Genomic DNA, 20,214 nt, shown 5'->3' with positions numbered 1-20,214 from the left:
GTTTTATACCACATACATCTTTTACCGAGCGAGGTGGCGCAGTGGTTAGCACACTGGACTCGCATTCGGGAGGATGACGGTTCAATCCCGTCTCCAGCCATCCTGATTTAGGTTTTCCGTGATTTCTCTAAATCGTTTGAGGCAAATGCCGGGATGGTTCCTTTGAAAGGGCACGGCCGATTTCCTTCCCAATCCTTCCCTAACCCGAGCTTGCTCTCCGTCTCTAATGACCTCGTTGTCGACGGGACGTTAAACATTAACCACCACCACCACCACATACATCTTTTCGCAGACGCACGAACCTCTACTGACCTTTGCTTGTCGTCATTTTTGCATTCTCTTTTAAACCTCGAGTGCAACAGCCTCTGCTTCTTCAGCATCTTCTGAATTTCGTTACTGAAGCACAGTGGGCCGTTTCTATCCTTTATTCACTTGCGAGGCACATGACACTCCACGATTTAAAATCTCCTTGAACTTTGTCCATAGTCCGTCTACGTCCATCTTACAGTAACTAAGTGACGTCAGCTCACTCTCTAACAACTGCTTATCTGCTGCATGTAGCAGAAGCATTCTCCTAGCCTTCGTGACTGATTTATTAACTTTCGTAACCATAGTTGTCATAATGACATCATGATCGCTAATTCCCGTTTCTATACTGACATTGTCGATAAGATCTGGTCTATTTGTAGGTACAAGGTCTAAGCTATTTCCATTGCGCGTGGGCTTCCAAGCCAGCTGCTCAAGACAGTCTTCAGAAAACATCTTCAAAAGTATGTCAAACGACTGTCTGTCTGTCCCCCCTGCAATGAATCCATTGACATCCCAGTCTATACTTGGATGTCGTCTCCAACTAATATTACATGATCTAGGTGTTTACGCGCTACTGATTGTGGACTTTTTGAATTATTCTGCACACACTGCAGAATCGGGTGGCGGTAAAATCATTCAACAATTAATCTGGTTCTCCTACGGCTGTTACACGCGACCAGATAAATTCACTTTCGCACTCCACTTTGACCTCAATAAAGGCAATATTTTTGTCAACTGCAATGAACACCCCATCTCCTACGAGTCTCAACTTTGCAATAGCACGCCAGCTTTTAGACATAAACGGGGAATCCTGCCCGTACCTCAGGCGTGGGTGATCTGTGGGGCTGATCATCTATCATTAAAAGATTATCTTCGAATTAGCAGTGCTTAGAAAGTGATACAACAGACTGATGCTGTAATCAAAAGCAATATAAGTGGCATTCATAGGCATCCATTCCTTTTATGTTGAACGTGTGAATAAAACAGTCACAAGTTGATATCTATGTAAACTTTATCGCAAAACAACATGGAGTATAAGGTTGCAGTAATCGTAAGAAATGTAATGTTTCGTATTTATTTGCCCACGATCTTCGCTTCATGTGTTATAAGAAATGTTAGATTCATTTCATTGTCATTTCTCATTAATGTAACTATCTTAGAAAATAAATTTGCCACGAAAGGCGTTAATTAGCCACCGTGCGGCGATACATCCCAATCACTTCTGTTTTAATTCAAGTAGTACAAAACTTACAATATTGGAATATTCATTTCATTCGCTTAGCATCGATCTACATGTCTTTTTCTTAAGCGCACGTAAGACGATGCGCGCTGGCGAGACGATTGAGTTGATTCTTGAGGCGCTGAAAAAGAAGCGGCGAGCGGTGGCATCATATTGTTGGGCAGGCAGCGGCTGTCAGTTGAGATTTAAAAAACGGCCAGTCTAAAACGGCCTAAGCGCGCTGTGGCCGTGCAGTGAGCAGTGAGACCGGCATGTGGCAGCCACAGCAGCAGCGGGACGACCGCGAAGGGGACGAAGATCTGCACGAGCGCCTGCTGCAGCTCATGGCCACTTCCGGATACCCTATCGTACAGGTGACGCACGCCCTGCGACGCGTAGCCCTTAAATCAAAGTTGCCAGCAGTGCGTTCCGGTTCATTTGGCGCAGTGTGTTCGCGCTAGGGCGTATTCGGCAAGTAGTCAAAGGCTCGTCCTTCAGCCCTAGAAACTTCACTTTCGGCCTGAGTTTGCGTAGTAGTCCCGGCACTGGGAAAAATAAATCGTTGCTTTGCTTTCACTGCTGTTTCATCTCGCTCGCTCAACCTTCGCAACAGTTTTTTCTTTTTTTTTTTTTTTTTCCAAACGTGTTTTACCTAATCGCTGTATGCGTCATCAGTGGTCCACACAAGAAAAAAATAGTGCAGTTAGTTTCTTGCTGTAATTATTTTATTCTGAGTCACTTAATTTTGATAACTAGCGTTTCGTAGCGGCGCTAAAGTACGTAGTTTACTCGCTTATTTCTGTATCTCCTATCTGCCAAACATGTCCATTGGCTATTTTGTTTAGCATGCTGGAACCAAAACTGTGACTATTCTGGAACCAGAATAAGAAGGTTCTTTCTATGTACCGCTGAACTCCAATGCGCTACAACACTCTTTTAAGTCCGGTGGGTGTGGTGAAATGTGTAAACCGTAAAACGCAGTTCTGTGGTTTTGGGTCCGTAATTGCGGTCTCGGACACATCTAGCAGATACGAGAAATAAGCTCACTGTATAATCTAAGTGTTTTCCTTTCAACGATCCAATTAAATTTATTTTTTTGCTAAGTAATACTAAATAGTTAGACAACTCGAAACAAAGTAATTATAGCAAGAAAATAATTGTACTAATATTTCTGCAGCAAATAACAGATGACAGAACAGCTTTTTTAGAAACTGATGAAAATGACCGCAAGCATTAATGATAGAAAAAGGTTTTTTTGTTGTTGCCCGTCCTGTAATATTGTTCTTATTTTTAATTTCCTCCCCTCGATAACGTTTGCCATGACGATTAAAGACAGCTAGACGTCATGGAGAGGTCATTCATTCTGAGAATAGTTCTCCACCAACTTTTCTTCTTTTGAAATTCTCTATCATCATATGCATTTCACTTGAAAGGCGTGCATGCTGCACATAAAACAACTGGAGAGAAATAATTACGTACAACAAGAGAAATAATTACGTACAACAGTGATATCGTTCGTTCGTTAGAATATTTTCACAAAATGCTTAAAATATGTATTAGTAGCTGAGAACTACACGACAGATTATAAATTCTAACTGAATTGACCATAGATCGAGAAATAAATGCTTCCAATTGTCTATTTGTTAATAATACATACGGTTCTTAGTTGTCGCTGAACTTAAAAAGGAAAAACATTGTAATGAATTCTGCTCTCACTCCCTGGAAGAACAATGTCACTAGTATTAAAATTATTACCTTTAAAGCTAAAATACATAATGCGCATGTATATCGTTAGTTACAGTAGTATCAGTTTTGTTCTCGCACACTTTCTCTACAAACTAACTTATTCGTTCATCCTCGTTCATGGATTTAATACAGAGCGTAAGCTGGCGTTACGTATCTACGTAATTGCTATAGCTCCACTCTCAAAGATTAAAAAAAAAAGTCATTTTTCTACTGAAGCGTGACTGGAAGCGACTACTGATGATACGATGCATCCTCCCTCATACACTATAGAAAACAACTAGGTACACTTTGCAATTTGTTTTCCGCATAGCATTCGATTGCAGCATCTGTTTTTCTTAAGTGCGTTTAATTGAATGTTTTGATCTTTGGCGGCTGTAGCTAATCACATGATATCGAAAACCGAATACTGCGTAGTAAAGCATACGAGAGCTAAACTGAAACTATTTAGAATATCAAACAAGGACTTCTTTTTTAAAAAATTAAATGGTTTTGTTGTTTTTCAAAATATTTCCCTTTAACATGAATACCTTTTTGCATTATATTTAACTAGTTCTTCGCTCTTCCTGAGGCACTTGAGAAACCAGGTTTTTATAAAGTTCTGCTGCTTCATGTGATGACGAAAAAGTGATTCCACTTATTTTATCTTTAATTTTTGGAAATAAAAAGAGACCACAAGGTGCTGGGTCTGGACTGTATGCTGGACGGTCCATGGTTTTAACCTTTAGGACAACCCAATTCTCAGTTGGTAGTTTTGCTTAACGCGACACTGTATTATTGCACGTAAAATTATTTTCCCATTTCAACGTTGTTCATGGCCTTTTTAAAATTTTGCGGTAAACGGATATTTGTGTACCAATCGGCAGTAACGACACGTCTACTCTCTAATACTGTATAAGCAATATATATTTGGTAAAAACACACATTCTCGCTAGCACTGCGAATTCGTCGGTCTTTTGCAGTCATGAGTTCTGATCTGTATTTTCAGGACCATAACAATAAATTCAAGATTCATCACCAGTAATGATATTCCAAACTAAATCTGATGTAACGCCCTGGAATTTTTTCAGATTTTTTAGACGTTATTATTCTTGATTAGGATTCAGCGTATGTGGAATCCATCGACAACGGTCTGTTACGTAAGATACAAACAGAAGTAAACTGTTTCTAAAGTGTTTCTCTACGAATTCAGCGTTCCTTCTAGATATTTTGGATTATAGAATTCAGTATTTCTTGTGTTGGATATATCTTTTTCTATAGAAAAAGGTATACTAAAACACGTGAAGAGTTGTCTATTTTAAGGCCTTGTCTCATCCTCGTAACATCTGAGAGGTGAAGAATTTCATGTGTTCATGCACTTTAATCAAAGATTATTACGGTTCTTGTTATTGTTGCTGCAAATTTACAATTAGATGTTACTTTTTTGTTATATTACTCGTTATCCAGTACTGTCTGAGATTAAGTCCCTTTATTCCATTTTAACCATGACATCACTGTCGTGGCGGTGTAGCGCCTTTATCATATTCTATACCTTTCGTCATGTACTAGCGTATCAGTTGTATTCTTCACAAATTGCAATGCCGCTAACGTTTTTGATCTCCCGTGTTCATGGATTCAGATGAAACTGAATACTATGCTGAAACATCTAAAGGTATAGCCGATACGTAGCACTTCTTGTTGAAACATAATTATTATTATTATTATTATTATTACTGTTATTATTTGTATGCTAAGGAAGGCGTTCCTATTTTACACCCGACTTACACTGTTATAAGCACAGTTGAATTTCCGGATGTTTTGATCCTCATTCATGGTGTTCTTGCGTTAAAAAAAGGCTTGTAATATCGATTTCAAGTCGCGTCTTGTCATGTTGGAGAATTTTTTCCTTGCGTTCTTCAGCATGATGAAGAAAGTATCTGAAACAACAAGTATCTGCAAACGGCAGTGTCAAAGAGTCATGAAGCGAACTGTATGTTGTCTTATATTGAAATGTAAAAGAAACAGACCAATTGAAACAAACCACATAAGTAGTGCGATTAAATTCTTGGGTATGGTACGTCTGCAAATAAGAGTCAGAGATTTAGTAGCGGACAAGCTGTGAGAAGTGCGCATGCATGAGCTCCAATTATTCATTGTAGAAGTAGATATTCTCCAGAAAATTGAGTTTTATGACGTCAGTGTCGTTACTTTTAATATTCTTCGCTATAAGTAAAATGGCGATAAAACTTGTATTTCTGATATGGAAGCACATTATAACAGAGAGAAAAAAATTAAAATTGTTGCTGCTTTTGTTGATTATGAGAGCTACATATTCATCCATTAACGTATCAGTTTAATGTTGTTATTAACGTCCGTCTCATCACACATCATCGGTGACATGCGAGAGTGAAACATTACCACCATAACAGATTGTCTTGGTGATTTTAAAGTATCAGGCTGCAGTTATTGTTATTATGTCTATAATTAACCAAGGTTTTTTTTACATACATCTTTATTTTCTTGCAATCTATTTACAGTAATGCCAGACGAGTACATGAAAAAAGGGGCGTTATACTATTCATAACTGGTGCAAACTTACGTAGTTATTTATACTGGCGAGAAAATCTCCCATACTCTCTTGTTCGAATTTTTTGGGCAGGTGTGTTTCAGTTGGGCGCGGCAATGCCGTAAGTGAGACGGTTCACAGTTCTGAAATTATAGGATTGTGTCTCCATTTACAAACTGTCGTACGATTTCCAGAAGCCACTAGGCTGGTTTCACACTCTGTTTGAAGCTCTTCATAGTCAAAAATAATAGTTACGCGCAATCGGTACCACGGCATAGAAGTAACTTCTGAAATCATTGGCACAGAAAATAAATGTTTAATGCCGTCAATTTGAAAATCATCTCAGATAGAAAATTTTTACTGCCGCCTCCAAACAGAAAATGTTCTATGTCCTGAGTTTTACAACGGTGCATTTAAATTTTTTATGCAGCAACCAGAACTTTCACTAGAAACCTAACATCCGAAAGGTAAGTTGATTGGTATTATTTACATAAAACAGCTCTTGTATAGGAATGTGTGGATGACACAAAAATTGCTCTGTATTTGTCTCTCCTCTTCCCTTCCGGGTATAAGTCACAACTACGGACAACTGTGTGTCTGGGAGCCGCAGGGCTTCCGTTCCGCACAATATTCTCTCCTACGGCAACGACTAAAGCACAACTGTTCTAGTGATTAACTTTCCATACGACAGAGAAAATACATATAGAAAGTTGATTCGCATATCCGTTTAAGCAGAGTTGACATCAGGTTGAAGGGGTCCTATAATGTATGTGAATTATTAAAATTTGAATTTACGAATTCATAGCTCACGCCATCGACAAGGAGCAGAATAAAACAAACACCAATTTTTTCAGCGAGAATAAATTTGGTGACTATGCCCCAGGGTCAGTGTTCAGTTTGATCTGCCGCGGCAACCGAAATTAATCGAAGCGAAAGAAGGTTTTCGCGATTAGAAGAATTTTAGGAACGATTTCTACCTAGAAGTAGAAATAAAGATGTAAAGTCTTATAAAGAATCTACGACAGGTTATTTGAAATTAAAAGAAAATGCGAAATGTGCCATTTTCACGAAGACTGGTCCAATTACACCGCGAACGTCCCTCTAAACTTAAACAGAAGTTGCGTTGCAAGTAATAGGGCCCCTGTTGTCACAAATGTAGGTAAGTGCTTTCTCTGAAAAAAAAAATCGAACGAAGGGAGAGGAAGATTAGTGTTTAACGCCATGTCGAGGTTCATAAGAGACAGTACAAGTTCAGACTGGAGGTAGCATGGGGAAAAAATTTTGTCCGAGTTGTTTTCAAAGGTATCATTCCAGCATTTGCCGTAACACAACTTAGGGAAAACATTAATAACCTAAATCTGGAAGGGCGGACGGTTACTTCAACCGCTGTCCTCCGGAATGTGGGTCCAATTTGTTAACCACTGTGCCACGTCGCATAGTAAGAGGAAAAGAGAACAAATATGAGAAGCAGCATTTTTGTCAAAGTACTGGCTTTGCACGTAATTTACCAACGTGTAACACACCATAATGTAAGTCCTCACTCATAGCACTGTTTCCGCTTCCCTTTACGGCTAATTCCACGAAAAATAATGATAAGCATCTTATCAGTGTATTTCTAGGGCTCTTGGTTTCTTTAAAAACAACAAGTGGCTAATTTTAAAAAAGAAATGGAAATAAAAACATAGTTCCTTCAGTATTCCGGAATGAGAAATCTTAACGGGCATTTACAGCAAAATACGCACACCCTTTTCTGTCCTACTGCTTGCGGAAGACCTCGTTCCGTCAGCTGAATGTTTCTGGAAATGTTTGAAGATAATTCTTTTGGTGGCACATCATGTTCGTAAATTCTTCTTCTTCTTCCTCCTGCATCATGTGATAAGCATACTGTGGTGTCTAATATTTATGGCGTTCACTTTATTATTCTTTTTCTGTCTTTTTTTCTCTCTCTGCTCCCTTGAGTGAGGTGTAGAACTTTGACTATTGTCTTTTGTACACAAGTCAATCACCAGTTTTGTTCTGGAGTACTGTAAGCAATTTTTTTGTATACTTTGTGCTTGAAATTCTGTCCTTATTTCTTCATTGTTTTCCCGTAGCTCTTATTGTGTAACCTGCAATTTATTGAAAACTCTAGTTTGTGCTGTCTGTAATCCTTGTTTGTCTCGTTTTAGTATCATTAGCTCACAGTCACTCGATTGCTTGGTAGATGTCCCTCATACTCGCCCTCCCCCACCTCTCTCTCTTCTTAATTTACGTTGTTTAAGTCCTGTGAGGTTTGAGACTAGTTTAATTGAAGTTTTCTTTTGTTCCTGTGCTGAATTCTTCTTAAAATGACAATACCTGTCCTAGTAAGTTGAATGTATCCTAGTAAGTTGAATAAATTTACCCTTTCTATTTGTCGATTTATATTTACCTTTCTTTACATATACCAAAAGATTGTTGTTTCCTGAATATCACGATTGTACGAGAATAAAGATGGTGCTGTGATGATATCAAGTGGAGTGGCAACTGTTACCTGTTCGCCATAAACGAAAGTAGTAAAAATACAATACATTTATAATACATAAGTTGCGCCAAAACGGCCGACACATTACATGCCCACATAACGCAAAAAGAGAGAGAGAGAGAGAGAGAGAGAGAAAAGAGCTAGAAGAAACCTCTAGTGGGACTGGTCACAAGCATATACATTTTTTTTTTCAAATAAATTTAGAAAAAAGGAAACAAGGAGATACGTTGAACAGTTTGTAACAAGTACTGGATAGGGACAGGAAATTGCTTAACATGGATGTACAAGTTTTTTGTAAGCGTACGTTAGACGACGCGCGCTGGCGAGGCGACAGACTTGATTCTTGAGGCGCTAAAGAAGATGCAGCGAGCGGTGGCATCATATTGTTGGGCAGGCAGCGGCCGTCAGTTGAGATTTAAAAAACGGCCAAAGCGCGCCGTAGCCGTGCATTGGGCTGCGAGACGGCAGCATGTGGCAGCCACGGCAACAGCGGGACGAACGCGAGGGGGACGCAGATCCGCACGAGCGTCTTGTGGCACTCATGACCACCTCGGGATACCCTATCGTACAGGTGACGCACACTTTTTTGGTTTAATCTTTTTTTTAAAAAAAAGTAAAGATCGGAGAGTGTCTACTCCCACACTAGCATGGTAACCATCCAAAAAATTTATGCTGTTACCTCTGCAAAAGGTATTTCAACCGACTAGTCACAGTTTATGGGTATGCGATGTCCGTACACCTGGGTGAGATCACCCACTAATACGGGCCCACCGGGAGATAGTAGACGGAAACATTTGAAGAAATAGCGGATTTAAGGGCAGCGGGATAAAAGTGTCATGGGGGAAAAAACCTCTGAGGCAGTCACGTTGGGTAGTAAGGCATTTGGCGGACTTGCTTGCCATCTGCGACAGATCATTCAAGGGTGGGGTTATATTAGTGACAGGTATTATACAGCTGCTCGATACCATTGTCATTGCTCAAGGTCGTCATAAAGACTTCAGTTGCGCTGCTTAGCCTTTATATCGCCGACACCCTCATTCTGGTTCAGGCACTGTTCTTGTAGTCGCGAGCAACGCTTTCCAGTTCATTTGACGCAGAGCATTCGCGTTCTGAAATGTTCGGGCAATAATCAAAGGCTCATCCTGCGGTAGTAATTGCTTCAAATTAGGCCTGATTGAGCCTTTGACCCGCAGTGCTGTGAAAAATAAAACATTCATGTGATTTTAGTGTTCTTTCAATTGAAGAAAAGAATAGTTATTAGTTGTCTGTTGCAATTCAGTTGTAGTTTCCTCTTAAACAAACATTTTTTGCGTAATTTCTTGAGATATCTTTCACGATCTCAAGTATAAATGCTTTTTAGAATGATTCCCTTGTTATAAATATTTGTAGTTATCCAATGGATACATGGAGCATATAGCACAGATGAAAACTTATAACTAGTGGAAATAAGACATCAACTCAAAAATAAAAATAAGCAACACTGCATATCTAATCCAGATAGATAAAAGCAAAAGGACTGTAGTAAGAAAATAGTCGCATTAATAATTTTTGTTATACATTATAATATACAGAGTGTTTCAAAATGAACACACCGGTTTTAAGGCGTTGTAGCATTTATTGCGTTCCACTTACAATTGTAAATAATACACCAAATGAAAGAGAAACTCAAACAGTTTTGTTTGTATACGTGTGCGCAATGGGAAGAATATGGAATGACAGAGTGACTGAAAAACGTGTTGAACAAGTGCGAGTCTTTCATGCTTAGCCCCAAGAAATATCCCCGCGGAATGTTTATGGGCCTTTCTTTTTCGAAGCTGTAACTGATGTTTCTTATCTTGATGTGCTACAGCTATGGCCCGGGCCTCAATGGGAAGAAGCTGAACAACACATCTTTATTTGGGAGCAAGATAGTGCACCGCCTAACTGGCGTAACTCAGTACGCGACTGGTTAAACGACGTTGTGTCCGACCGGCGGATTGGGCGCAAGGGGCCGGTTGACACAGCATTTTATGCATGGCCTCCACGTTCACACACGATCATGTGTGTGTGCCTCCAATACCAGCTGTTCTCTTCGACTTTAGAATCAGTGTTATTGCAACAGTTACTCGTGACACATTGATCAAGGTTCCGGAACAACTCGCCTGTCGACTCGATGTGCGATCGGTGTTGACGCCGAATAATTGTAAGAAAAGCTGTTTGTGTTTCTCTTTCATTTGGTGTATTATTTATAATTGTAAGGTGAATGTAATTTGTGCTACAAAACCTTAAAACCCGTATATTCATTTTGAAACACCCTGTATTTGTTAAGCAGCTAGAAGAAACGTATTTGGTTATGAAACGAAATTAAATTCGATTGCAAAAGATTTGCAATAGCGATTATTTCTGCAAGACGATCTGTATAGAAGTAGCCTTTAAGGAGAAGAGGCCTCACATATTAACAATCCTGTCATTCTCTCTCCCTCTCGCTATCTCTCCGTCATTCTCTGCTTTTCTTATTCCTTTGTTATTTTCCTATACACAAAGGGTGGATCACTGATGGAAGGTAGTCGCTCTTCATTAGAGCCTACGTCAGTGTAACTCACCATTCCAGTTTCTCTCTGACTTCCTTTTTGTTTCTTCCCTCCAGTAGAAGGTCATAAAAATCACAGAAGAGCAAAGTGGCATTGTGCGTCCGTTAATATAAATACGATATGTGCTAGCAGCTGACAATTTTATAGCCAATTATACATTTTAATTGTATATGTCATTGATTCCGCCATTTGTGCTCGGAATACGGAAGTAAATTAGTTTCTCATTACATATTCGATGAGAAATGCTAGAAATGATGTTTAATGTCGACTTTAAAAAGATATTAATAGCTTCTTCATTTACTCCTTCGGTAGACCAATTTCGGTTTTGAGAATTTTTAAGATCAATTACACATGAAACAGTATATAATTTCCTGTTTGCCTGAGAGTCCCATTGTATTTACAACGGGAGCTAGCTCTGAGTTTATCGGCTCTAGTTAATTGTTATGGCCGTGCTGTGAGATTACATAAAGATAATCCGTCAAATGTACTCGCAATTGTGAATATGTACTACCATCAGCGCTATAATGGACTGAAATGGTGAAAAGCACACGGATCGCGGTATTTGTTTATCGAGAATCGTTTTGCAGTTTTTCATGCCTTTCCTTAATAACAACTTATGCTAACTATAGGTCTAGCCACGTTACAACTAAACTATGACACTTGTAGATGAAAGCTTTCTATGTGAAGTTTTCCGTTCAATGTTGTGGGCCGAAATATATTACACTTGTAAAGCTGTGTCTTCATGAGGACTAGTCTTTTTTGCGTGAAGAAGGTCTCGTAAACAGACAACCAGTAGATATAAATCATTCCAAACATCACAAATTCAGAATGTTTGTGGTACATCATCAAAAAGACTGGCTTAGATTTAGTAGGCAGCCATCTATCAGAGGCGCATGTCCATAATTTTCAGTATTTAATGTATCTGTGCGGCTAATTTTTATACATTTTAATGTAGTTAAACGTTGGTCATCTTGTAAAATTTTGTAATTGTGATGCCGAATTAAACAGTAATAAACTCAACGAACATTAAGCTTCCTCACAGTTTGCAGGCCGTACAAACAGTCGAAGGCAAGAGGGGAAAGAAGTCAACTAAAGCTTCGTAACATTAGGTGGAGTTTACATTTACAGATCAGTCATCTATTATCTTGCGATTTTGATACTATTGCTGACATCTTGCGCCACTTGTTACTGTTTTACACATAGGTCCATTATTGCTGTTATTCAAACTGGCAGATCAGGGATTTTTAAATTTGCTGGCAGCAATTAATATTTTCCTTAATCGATTCCTTTCCTTCATGTGAACCGTTTACAGCATGTCATATACAGATATGTAGCGGCGCGGGATTAGCCGAGCGGTCTAGAGCGCTGCAGTCATGGAGTGTGCGGCTGCTCCCGGCGGAGGTTCGATTCCTCCCTCGGGCATGGGTGTGTGTGTTCGTCCTTAGGATAATTTAGGTTAAGTTTTGTGTAAGCTTATGGACTGATGACCTTAGCAGTTAAGTCCCATAAGGTTTCACACACATTTGAACATATACAGATATGTAACTAACTGTTTAGTCCATTTCAAAAATTCCTTTGTGGCGTAGACGAAATTGTTAAGGCAAAACAGCTTTACATTTGAAAACCCGTCTGTTTCATTTCTGTTAGCAAAGTGTCAGAGATGTTATATAGCCGTGTTTCCCACTAAAAGTCGCTAGCGGGAAGTGCAGCTCAATTTTCCTTCTAGTATTGAATTTATGATTGTATCTAGTACTCTCAAACTGCAATGGGTTGTCTCGGACAATTTTCATCAGAGAATAAATGTACTGGGATGCTGTGGTTAATATTCCCAGTTGCTTAAACAAATGCCTGCAAGATGTTTGTATATGTGTGTGTAAACCCCACATTTAAACCAATTACTTTCTATCGTGCAATGAATATTTCTTGCCTAAGTGAGGAGGTACCCTATATTATCATGCTTTAGGACGTCGATGAAACCAAATATGCATAGTATTTTAACTTACTGATTTCTGTGTTCGCTATGTTCGCCATTATACTTACGACAAAAGTTAACGTTTCAGCAGGCCTAGGACATAACTTTTCCAGTTTTTTCATCAATATATACACCCGAGAGCTTACAACTTCCTACTATGTTAACGATTTGTTGTTGATTTTCTACGCTATTGGGAAGTGGGGTATTTTTGAAATTACGGAAATGGAAGGCCAATATTTTTTTAATACAAAATAAATCCATTTATGCAATACCTGTTACCAACTTCAGCAAAAAATGTAATTTGCTATTTTCGCTGAAGATGCTTGTTGACTTGAGAATAATGCTAGTATCACACGCAAAAAATACCAATTATGTCTCCCAAATCAAATCAAATGGTAGACGACTAACACAGAGCAAGAACATTACTGAAATGAGCTCATGATCAAACCCTGCTGACAACTGAGTTATCAGAGTTAATGTGCATCTACATCTACGTGATTACTGTGCTGTTCACAATAAAGTGCCTCGCAGAGGGTCCAGTGAACCACCTTCAAAGCTGTCTACCGTTCCACTCTCGAACGGCACGCGGCAAAAACGAGCACTTAAATTTTTCTGTGCGAGCCCTTATTTCTCTTATTTTATAGTGATGATCGTTTCTGCCTATGTAGGTGGGTGCCAACAGAATGTTTTCGCAATCGGAGGAGAAAACTGGTGATTGAAATTTCATGAGAAGATCCCGTCGCAACGAAAAACGCCTTTGTTTTAGTTATTGCCATTGATCTGTCGAGAGGTGGCATTCGGGTTTCATATTTTATTCATAAGCACTGAGGCTACTGATTATTAAACTTGTATGCACGCTAATAGTTCATTAAATCGATATGTCAGATCCTGCGGTTAAAGTTAACACGACGTTCTCGCGCACAGTAGCGTGGCCCACGTCTGCGACGTTTCTGCTGTGGCAACAGGTGCGCGGTTACCTTTTCTTACGAATCCTAAAAAATCGCCAGTTTTTGGTCACCAATTGGATGTATCCGTGACAAAAGACCCTTTAAAATCTGTGCTAAATTTAAAAAAAGGAAATTCCATGTAAACCCAAGGGATGTAAAGCAATTACTGTCAAAGGCGCACTCATCTTCATCTTAAAGAAGATCATGATTACTCATTTGTTTTGCAGTTATTTTTGCGCTCCTCAGTTACTTCTGCGCTCCCCTCTTACTCTCGTTAGTTGTAATAAGACGTGGTGCAATTTCAAGGCAATTATTTCTTTTAGAAACAGTTGAAACTATCTTCTTCCTCCTGAGATTTTCACATAATCTTCCTAGATCGAGGACAAACTCAGTGGTTCACGGCCTTGTAGTAAATGATATTTAGATCAAAAAGTGCTTTTTTTGAAATAGCTCTGTTTTTGGACAATGTACCTCGTTCAGTGGTTCAAATGGTTCAAATGGCTCTGAGCACTATGGGACTCAACTGCTGTGGTCATAAGTCCCCCAGAACTCAGAACTACTTAAACCTAACTAACCTAAGGACATCACACACATCCATGCCCGAGCCAGGATTCGAACCTGCGACCGTAGCGGTCTTGCGGTTCCAGACTGCAGCGCCTTTAACCACTCGGCCACTCCGGCCGGCACCTCGTTCAGTGCTTTTCCAGTCAGAAGATTAGAACCAACATATGCGATTCTGAAAGGCCTGAAAAATATTATTTGCGATGACTTAGTTATTGACTCAGGGCAAAGACTGATATTTGAAACTGATTATGAGACGTTATTTTAATGTACAGAAAGAATTTTAATTAAATAATTATTTGATAGCCCTTTAACTTCAGCCCGTAAATTTGTGTGTGATTCCACCTGTTCCAAGTGTAAACAGAGTTGCTAACATGATCTGTACCTACTGGAGTATCTAAGAGTCTAATGATGCCAGACGGATATCCGGACATTATTGTCACTACTTACTTCAAAACGGTCTTTTTGTCAGTTTATGCTGACGGACATATCGAAGATGGATGCTTTGGGGCATGGAGTGGTACAATGTCACTCAGTGTAGCTTGCCGCCCCTGTCTGTCCATTGCCATCCCCAGGGAAGACTGTTTTTATGGCCTGGTGCTCCTTCCGCATCGTGAACACTCCCTGTCTTTTTAAGCGCTGGACCTCAGTGCCCTACTCCACCGCACCCGATCTTCTGGAGAAGCAGCATGTAAAGGGGTTGGACAAAAATATCGAAACATCACAAACGCAACGCATTACCATGGCTAATACGATATACGAAAACCTTTGACATTCGAAACAGCTTCCAGTCTTCTTGGAATTGATAAATACAGGTCCTGTATGGTTTTTAAGGGAATTCTATACCATTATTCTTGCAAAATAGTGGCAAGTTCAAGTAGCGCTGATGGACGTGGATAGCGATCACGCACCCTTCTCTCCCAAGTAGGCCTTAGAAGCTCAATAACGTTGAGATCTGATGATTGTGGTGGCCAGGGAAGGTGCAACATTTCATTCTCTTGCTCAAAAAACAATCTTGAACGATGCGAGCTATGTGAACAGGAACCTTGTTGTATTGGATCACCATTTGGGAATAAACAGCGTACCATGACATGGACCTGATCAGCCAGTATAGCCATGGCGCTCATGGAATATCACGATATGGCTGCCACAAACTTCTTCGAACGCCCTTCATGTTTCGCTCTTGGGACGTAAATTCAGCTAGAAGTTGGAAACAGTGTACAACAAGACTCATCCGACCAAATGACTTTCTTCCATTGCTCCATAGTTCAGCTTCCATGACTTATGATCACTTTTCCCTGTTACAAGCTTTTGATCTCTTACGCAGTCATTTGGAATTGCAGATCGCCCTGCAGTTGGCAGCTTATGGAGCTTCCTTCGTGTTTCTTTGGTGCTGACGGGGTTCGCGAGCGCGACGTGGCATTCTGCAGTGACACTTGCAGCTATCGTCTTCTTATGCTTCGTCACAATCCTCTTCAGTGACCTCTGTCACGATCGCTCAACACTCACTTTGTCCACGGGTGATGTTTTCCGTTTCCCACGTGCGCGGTATAAATCTTCGATACGGCGCCTCATGAAACACCCAACACTTTGGCTACCTTGGTTACGAAAAAACCCACCACACGACCGTCAACAATATGCCCGCCTTCGAATTCACTTGGCTCCGACATAATGCAACCACAACTACACAGAAGACTGTTGTGATCACGACTGACACTGGCAACGTATTGAGGACGTTACATAAATGCTGCTGGTATGTTGACGTCATCTTGTGACCTATGAACATTTCTTTAAACCCATGACCAAAGATGATATCACCGGAGACTAGATACAGAAGACGCACCGCGTGTTGAGACAATCGACGCTCGCGAAACATTGAATGAGGGCAGGCGCCTTGCAAAAAAAAAAAAAAATGGTTCAAATGGTTCTGATCACTATGGGACTTAACTGCTGTGGTCATCAGTCCCCTAGAACTTAGAACTACTTAGACCTAACTAACCTAAGGACATCACACACATCCATGCCCGAGGCAGGATTCGAACCTGCGACCGTAGTGGTCTCGCGGTTCCAAACTGTAGCGCCTAGAACCGCACGGCCACTCCGGCCGGCAGGTGCCTTGCAGCTGGACACGCCGTAGCCAACAACTCATCACCCGGCACCGAGCCTTTCTGTACTTCCCATGAAGTTGTCACCTGCTAGCGCTCGCACGGTACCCAAGACCATTGAGTCAATGCCACTACAGCGGTTTGGACTGTGTGTGTGTTATTTGTCATGATCTTTCCATCACGAGACAGACTAACAGTAGTGTTAAGAAGAGTTTCTGTTACAATTGTTTGAATGCTGCAGTATTGTTGCTGCTTCCTACCATCGCCTACTGTAAGTGCTTGACGCGATCGCAAATTGCATAAGCAGCAGTTAAAATGAAAACGCGCATAAGGAAAAAAAGTAAGTAAATTATTTGTTATTTCAGAAGTAATCGCCTTATCTGTTATACATTTATCCCACTTTGAGACAAGACGGTCAGTGCCTTCAGGGAAAAATGTTTGCTGTTGCATACAACACCATGCTTCTACCTATGCGTGCATCTGGTCTTCCAAAGCTAATCGAGAGCAATGAATATCTGTCTTCAGGGCTCGAAAACATGGAAATCGCATGGGGATAGATCGGGACTCTATGTAGGATATGTAAGGTCTTCCCAGCGAAACTTCTGCAGTGTACTCAAAACAACCTTGGCAACATGTAGAACCGCCCATACTCATCTCCATACTATCTTGATTTCTATCCATGCGATTTCCACAGAAGAAAGACTTTCGTGGCGTTGATTTGCTTCGACGAACAGATGCACGCCTCGGTTTATTCATGGTTCCATAGGCGACCGCAAACATTTTTCCATGAGGGCATTGACCATTTTGTCATACAGTGGGATAAATGTATTAATAAATATGGCGATTACTTTTGAAATAATAAACAGTTTATTTACTTATTTTCCATGTCTCTTTTTCATTTGACTGTCTCGTATACAGGGTGATTAGAAACAAGTGTGAAAAGCTTGTAAGGATGTTGCAGGGTAGATTGTACTGAAAAACAAGTGTTAAGAAAAAAATTCCAAACGTTGCGCCGTTTCCGAGTTAATTATCATTGAAGTCAGCCAATCAGGCTGTTGCGTGCGCGAATTCCAACAGCTCCCAGATACCATTAGTGTCACTTGTTCTCATAGCATAGATAATTGTGTACGAGACTTCTCAGCCTTTGACTCGTTTTTGATGCTTACTGCCGTCCCATGTCCAATTTTTGTATCGGTCTCTTGTTTGGTTTTAGGAAACCAAACGAAGGACATGTCTGGCGGCGCCGTCTCTGGTGCGCCGCTTGAATTTGCGCGCGCAACCGCCTGATTGGCTAAGTTTAGTGCTAATTAACTCGGGAACGGCGCAGAGTATCGAATTTTTTTCTTAGCGCTTGTTTCTAGCACACCCTACCATACAAGCTTTTCAGTCTGTTTCTGGTTCAAAATGGTTCAAATGGCTCTGAGCACTATGGGACAAAACATCTTAGGTCATCAGTCCCCTAGAACTTAGAACTACTTAAACCTAGCTAACCTAAGGACACCACACACATCTATGCCCGAGGCAGGATTCGAACCTGCGACCGTAGCAGTCCCGCGGTTCCGGACTGTAGCGCCTAGAACCGCACGGCCACCGCGGCCGGCAGTCTGTTTCTGACCACCCTGTTATGATAATGTAACTAATCTACCTGACTTTGTAAATTTAACAAGGATCGGTCTCTTCTTTCGTTTGTGACTTTCGTGGCTATTACTATCCGTAAGTTGAAATAATGTATATCGAATCATGACATATGATAAATAGATGTGTTCCGGCGCCACAGCCATTAGAGATCCACGGTCTTAATTTTCGTTAGGTACAGGACATTTTATTAAAAAGATACAAGTCCAGAATGACCATGAACATTAAAAGTGGTGCACACTGTTAGAATGAAGAATACTGGAAAGCACAAGCACTGCATTACGAAACATGCGGCTGACATTGGACGCATTTGTTGCTTCTGTCGTCTCCAGTCTTGAGCCTGGTTTTCTGTAGCTCTCCACGCTAGTATACCTCTTCATCCTTGCATAACTGCTGCAGCCTACTCGTACATTCACTTGAAAGTGCTTATTGTGTTCAAGCCTTTGTCTCCTTCAGCAGTATTCTCCCACCCGTACTTTCCTCCACTACCACTCTGACGATCCTTAATGCCTCAGGATGTGTCCAGTCAGCCGCTCCCTTCTTTTACTCGTGTCATCAATTTCTTTTCTCCCCTTTTGCTTCAGTACCTCATCATTAGTTATCGAATTTACTCTTGTAATATTTAGCATTCTTCAGTAGTACCACTGAAGCTTATATTCCATCTTAACAAGATCCTTTTTTTTTCCAGAACTGCTGTTTTGCTATTGGTAGTCTACATTTTGTATCCGCCATGCTTTGGTCATCAATTATTTTCCTGCCCAAATAGCAAAACTTTTAATGTTTCATTTCCAACTCTAATTCTCTTAGCACTGCCTGATGTAAATCTACTACAGTCCAACACCCTCGTTTTATTTTTGTTGATGGTCATCTTATAACTTCGTTTGAAGACACACCTCGTCCTACTGCTGCTTCAGGCGCTTTGTAGTCTGTGATGGAAATTCCATGTCATCGGCAAACCTAGAAGATTTTATTTCTTTTTCGTGAACTTTCTCTTTCAAACTGTCTTGTTAGTTTCCTTCACTTATTGCTCAGTGTGCATATTGGGTAACAATGCCACTCACCTCTTAATTACTGCTTCCCTTTCAGGCCATTCGACTCTCACAACTGCAGTCTGGTTTCTGTACAAGTTTTGGGTACCTTTAGCTCGTTGTATTGTATTCCTGCTACCTTCAGAATTTCGAAGAGTCTCTTCACGTTCTTCTTCTTCCTCTGCTTCCTTTTCCTTGGCGTTTCCCGTTTCTCTACAACGTCGGCGCTGTTTTATGGGTGTTGCCAATCAATGTTCGTGACAGTCAATGGCCGGATGCCAATCGTAACGGAATCTGTGTACGCCATCCGTCTCTGTCTAGAGTAAATCTCGAGTTCAAGAGCGAGAGTTTTTTTTCTAAATGCCTGCGTAGCGTGTATCTGAGGCGGATGTGGATCCCAGAACGGTATTTATGTAGGTGGATGTGGGAAACCGACTAAAAACCACATCCAGGCTGGCTGGCTCACTATCCCCGCTTGTCGTTCATCCGCGAGGCGGACTCGTTCCGGGACAGTCTCGCCTCCCCGAATCCCGGAAGAGGCGCATTAACGCGCTTGGCAATCCGAGCGAGTCAGAATTTCGATAAGTGTGTTCCGTCAGAAACTTTCTGTCCGTCTATCTTGTAAGATAAGTCATAGGGTCAGTTCTGCTTCGGGTGTTCCTACATTCCTCCGGAATTCAAACTGATCTTCCCCGATGTCAGCGTCTACCAATTTTATGTTCTTGTGTAAATAAATCGGGTCGCTATTTTGTGACCGTGACTGATGGCTCGGTATTATTCATACCTGTCAGCAACTGCCTTCTTTGGTATAGAAATTACCACGTTCTCGTGTTATGTGACTGTTCTGGTGGTTTATAGTAAAATATATACATTGTGAATGAAGAACATACATTTGTGTAAGAGTCTACAATATTAATTGTTAACTAACCGGTGTTCAACTGCTGGACCATCATCATGTTAGTTGTATTAAACTATGTAACAGCGTAATATCTGATCAGATTCCAACGTTCTTATCAACATGAATCCTATAGCTTCCAGGCTCTGTGACCTCCTTAAACTCCTTAAATACTATATCCC

At 40.6% G+C, this 20,214-nt stretch overlaps 1 protein-coding gene across 1 annotated transcript in view; it reads left to right on the top strand.

Annotated features, from left to right (window-relative positions):
• The first annotated feature begins 1,800 nt into the window (after positions 1 to 1,800).
• LOC124594279 (probable RNA-binding protein 46) overlaps positions 1,801 to 20,214 on the top strand; it is a 57,641-nt gene continuing 39,227 nt past the window's right edge. Inside the window, exon 1 of the mRNA XM_047132645.1 lies at positions 1,801 to 1,950. Within this exon, the coding sequence (XP_046988601.1) occupies positions 1,801 to 1,950 (150 nt within the window). The remainder of the gene's footprint in view (positions 1,951 to 20,214) is intronic.

Source organism: Schistocerca americana, chromosome 2 (assembly GCF_021461395.2).
Source record: "Schistocerca americana isolate TAMUIC-IGC-003095 chromosome 2, iqSchAmer2.1, whole genome shotgun sequence".
Classification (NCBI taxonomy): Eukaryota; Metazoa; Arthropoda; class Insecta; order Orthoptera; family Acrididae; genus Schistocerca; species Schistocerca americana.
Note: the sequence above shows the minus strand (reverse complement) of the source record. Positions and strands in the feature narration are given on the sequence as shown.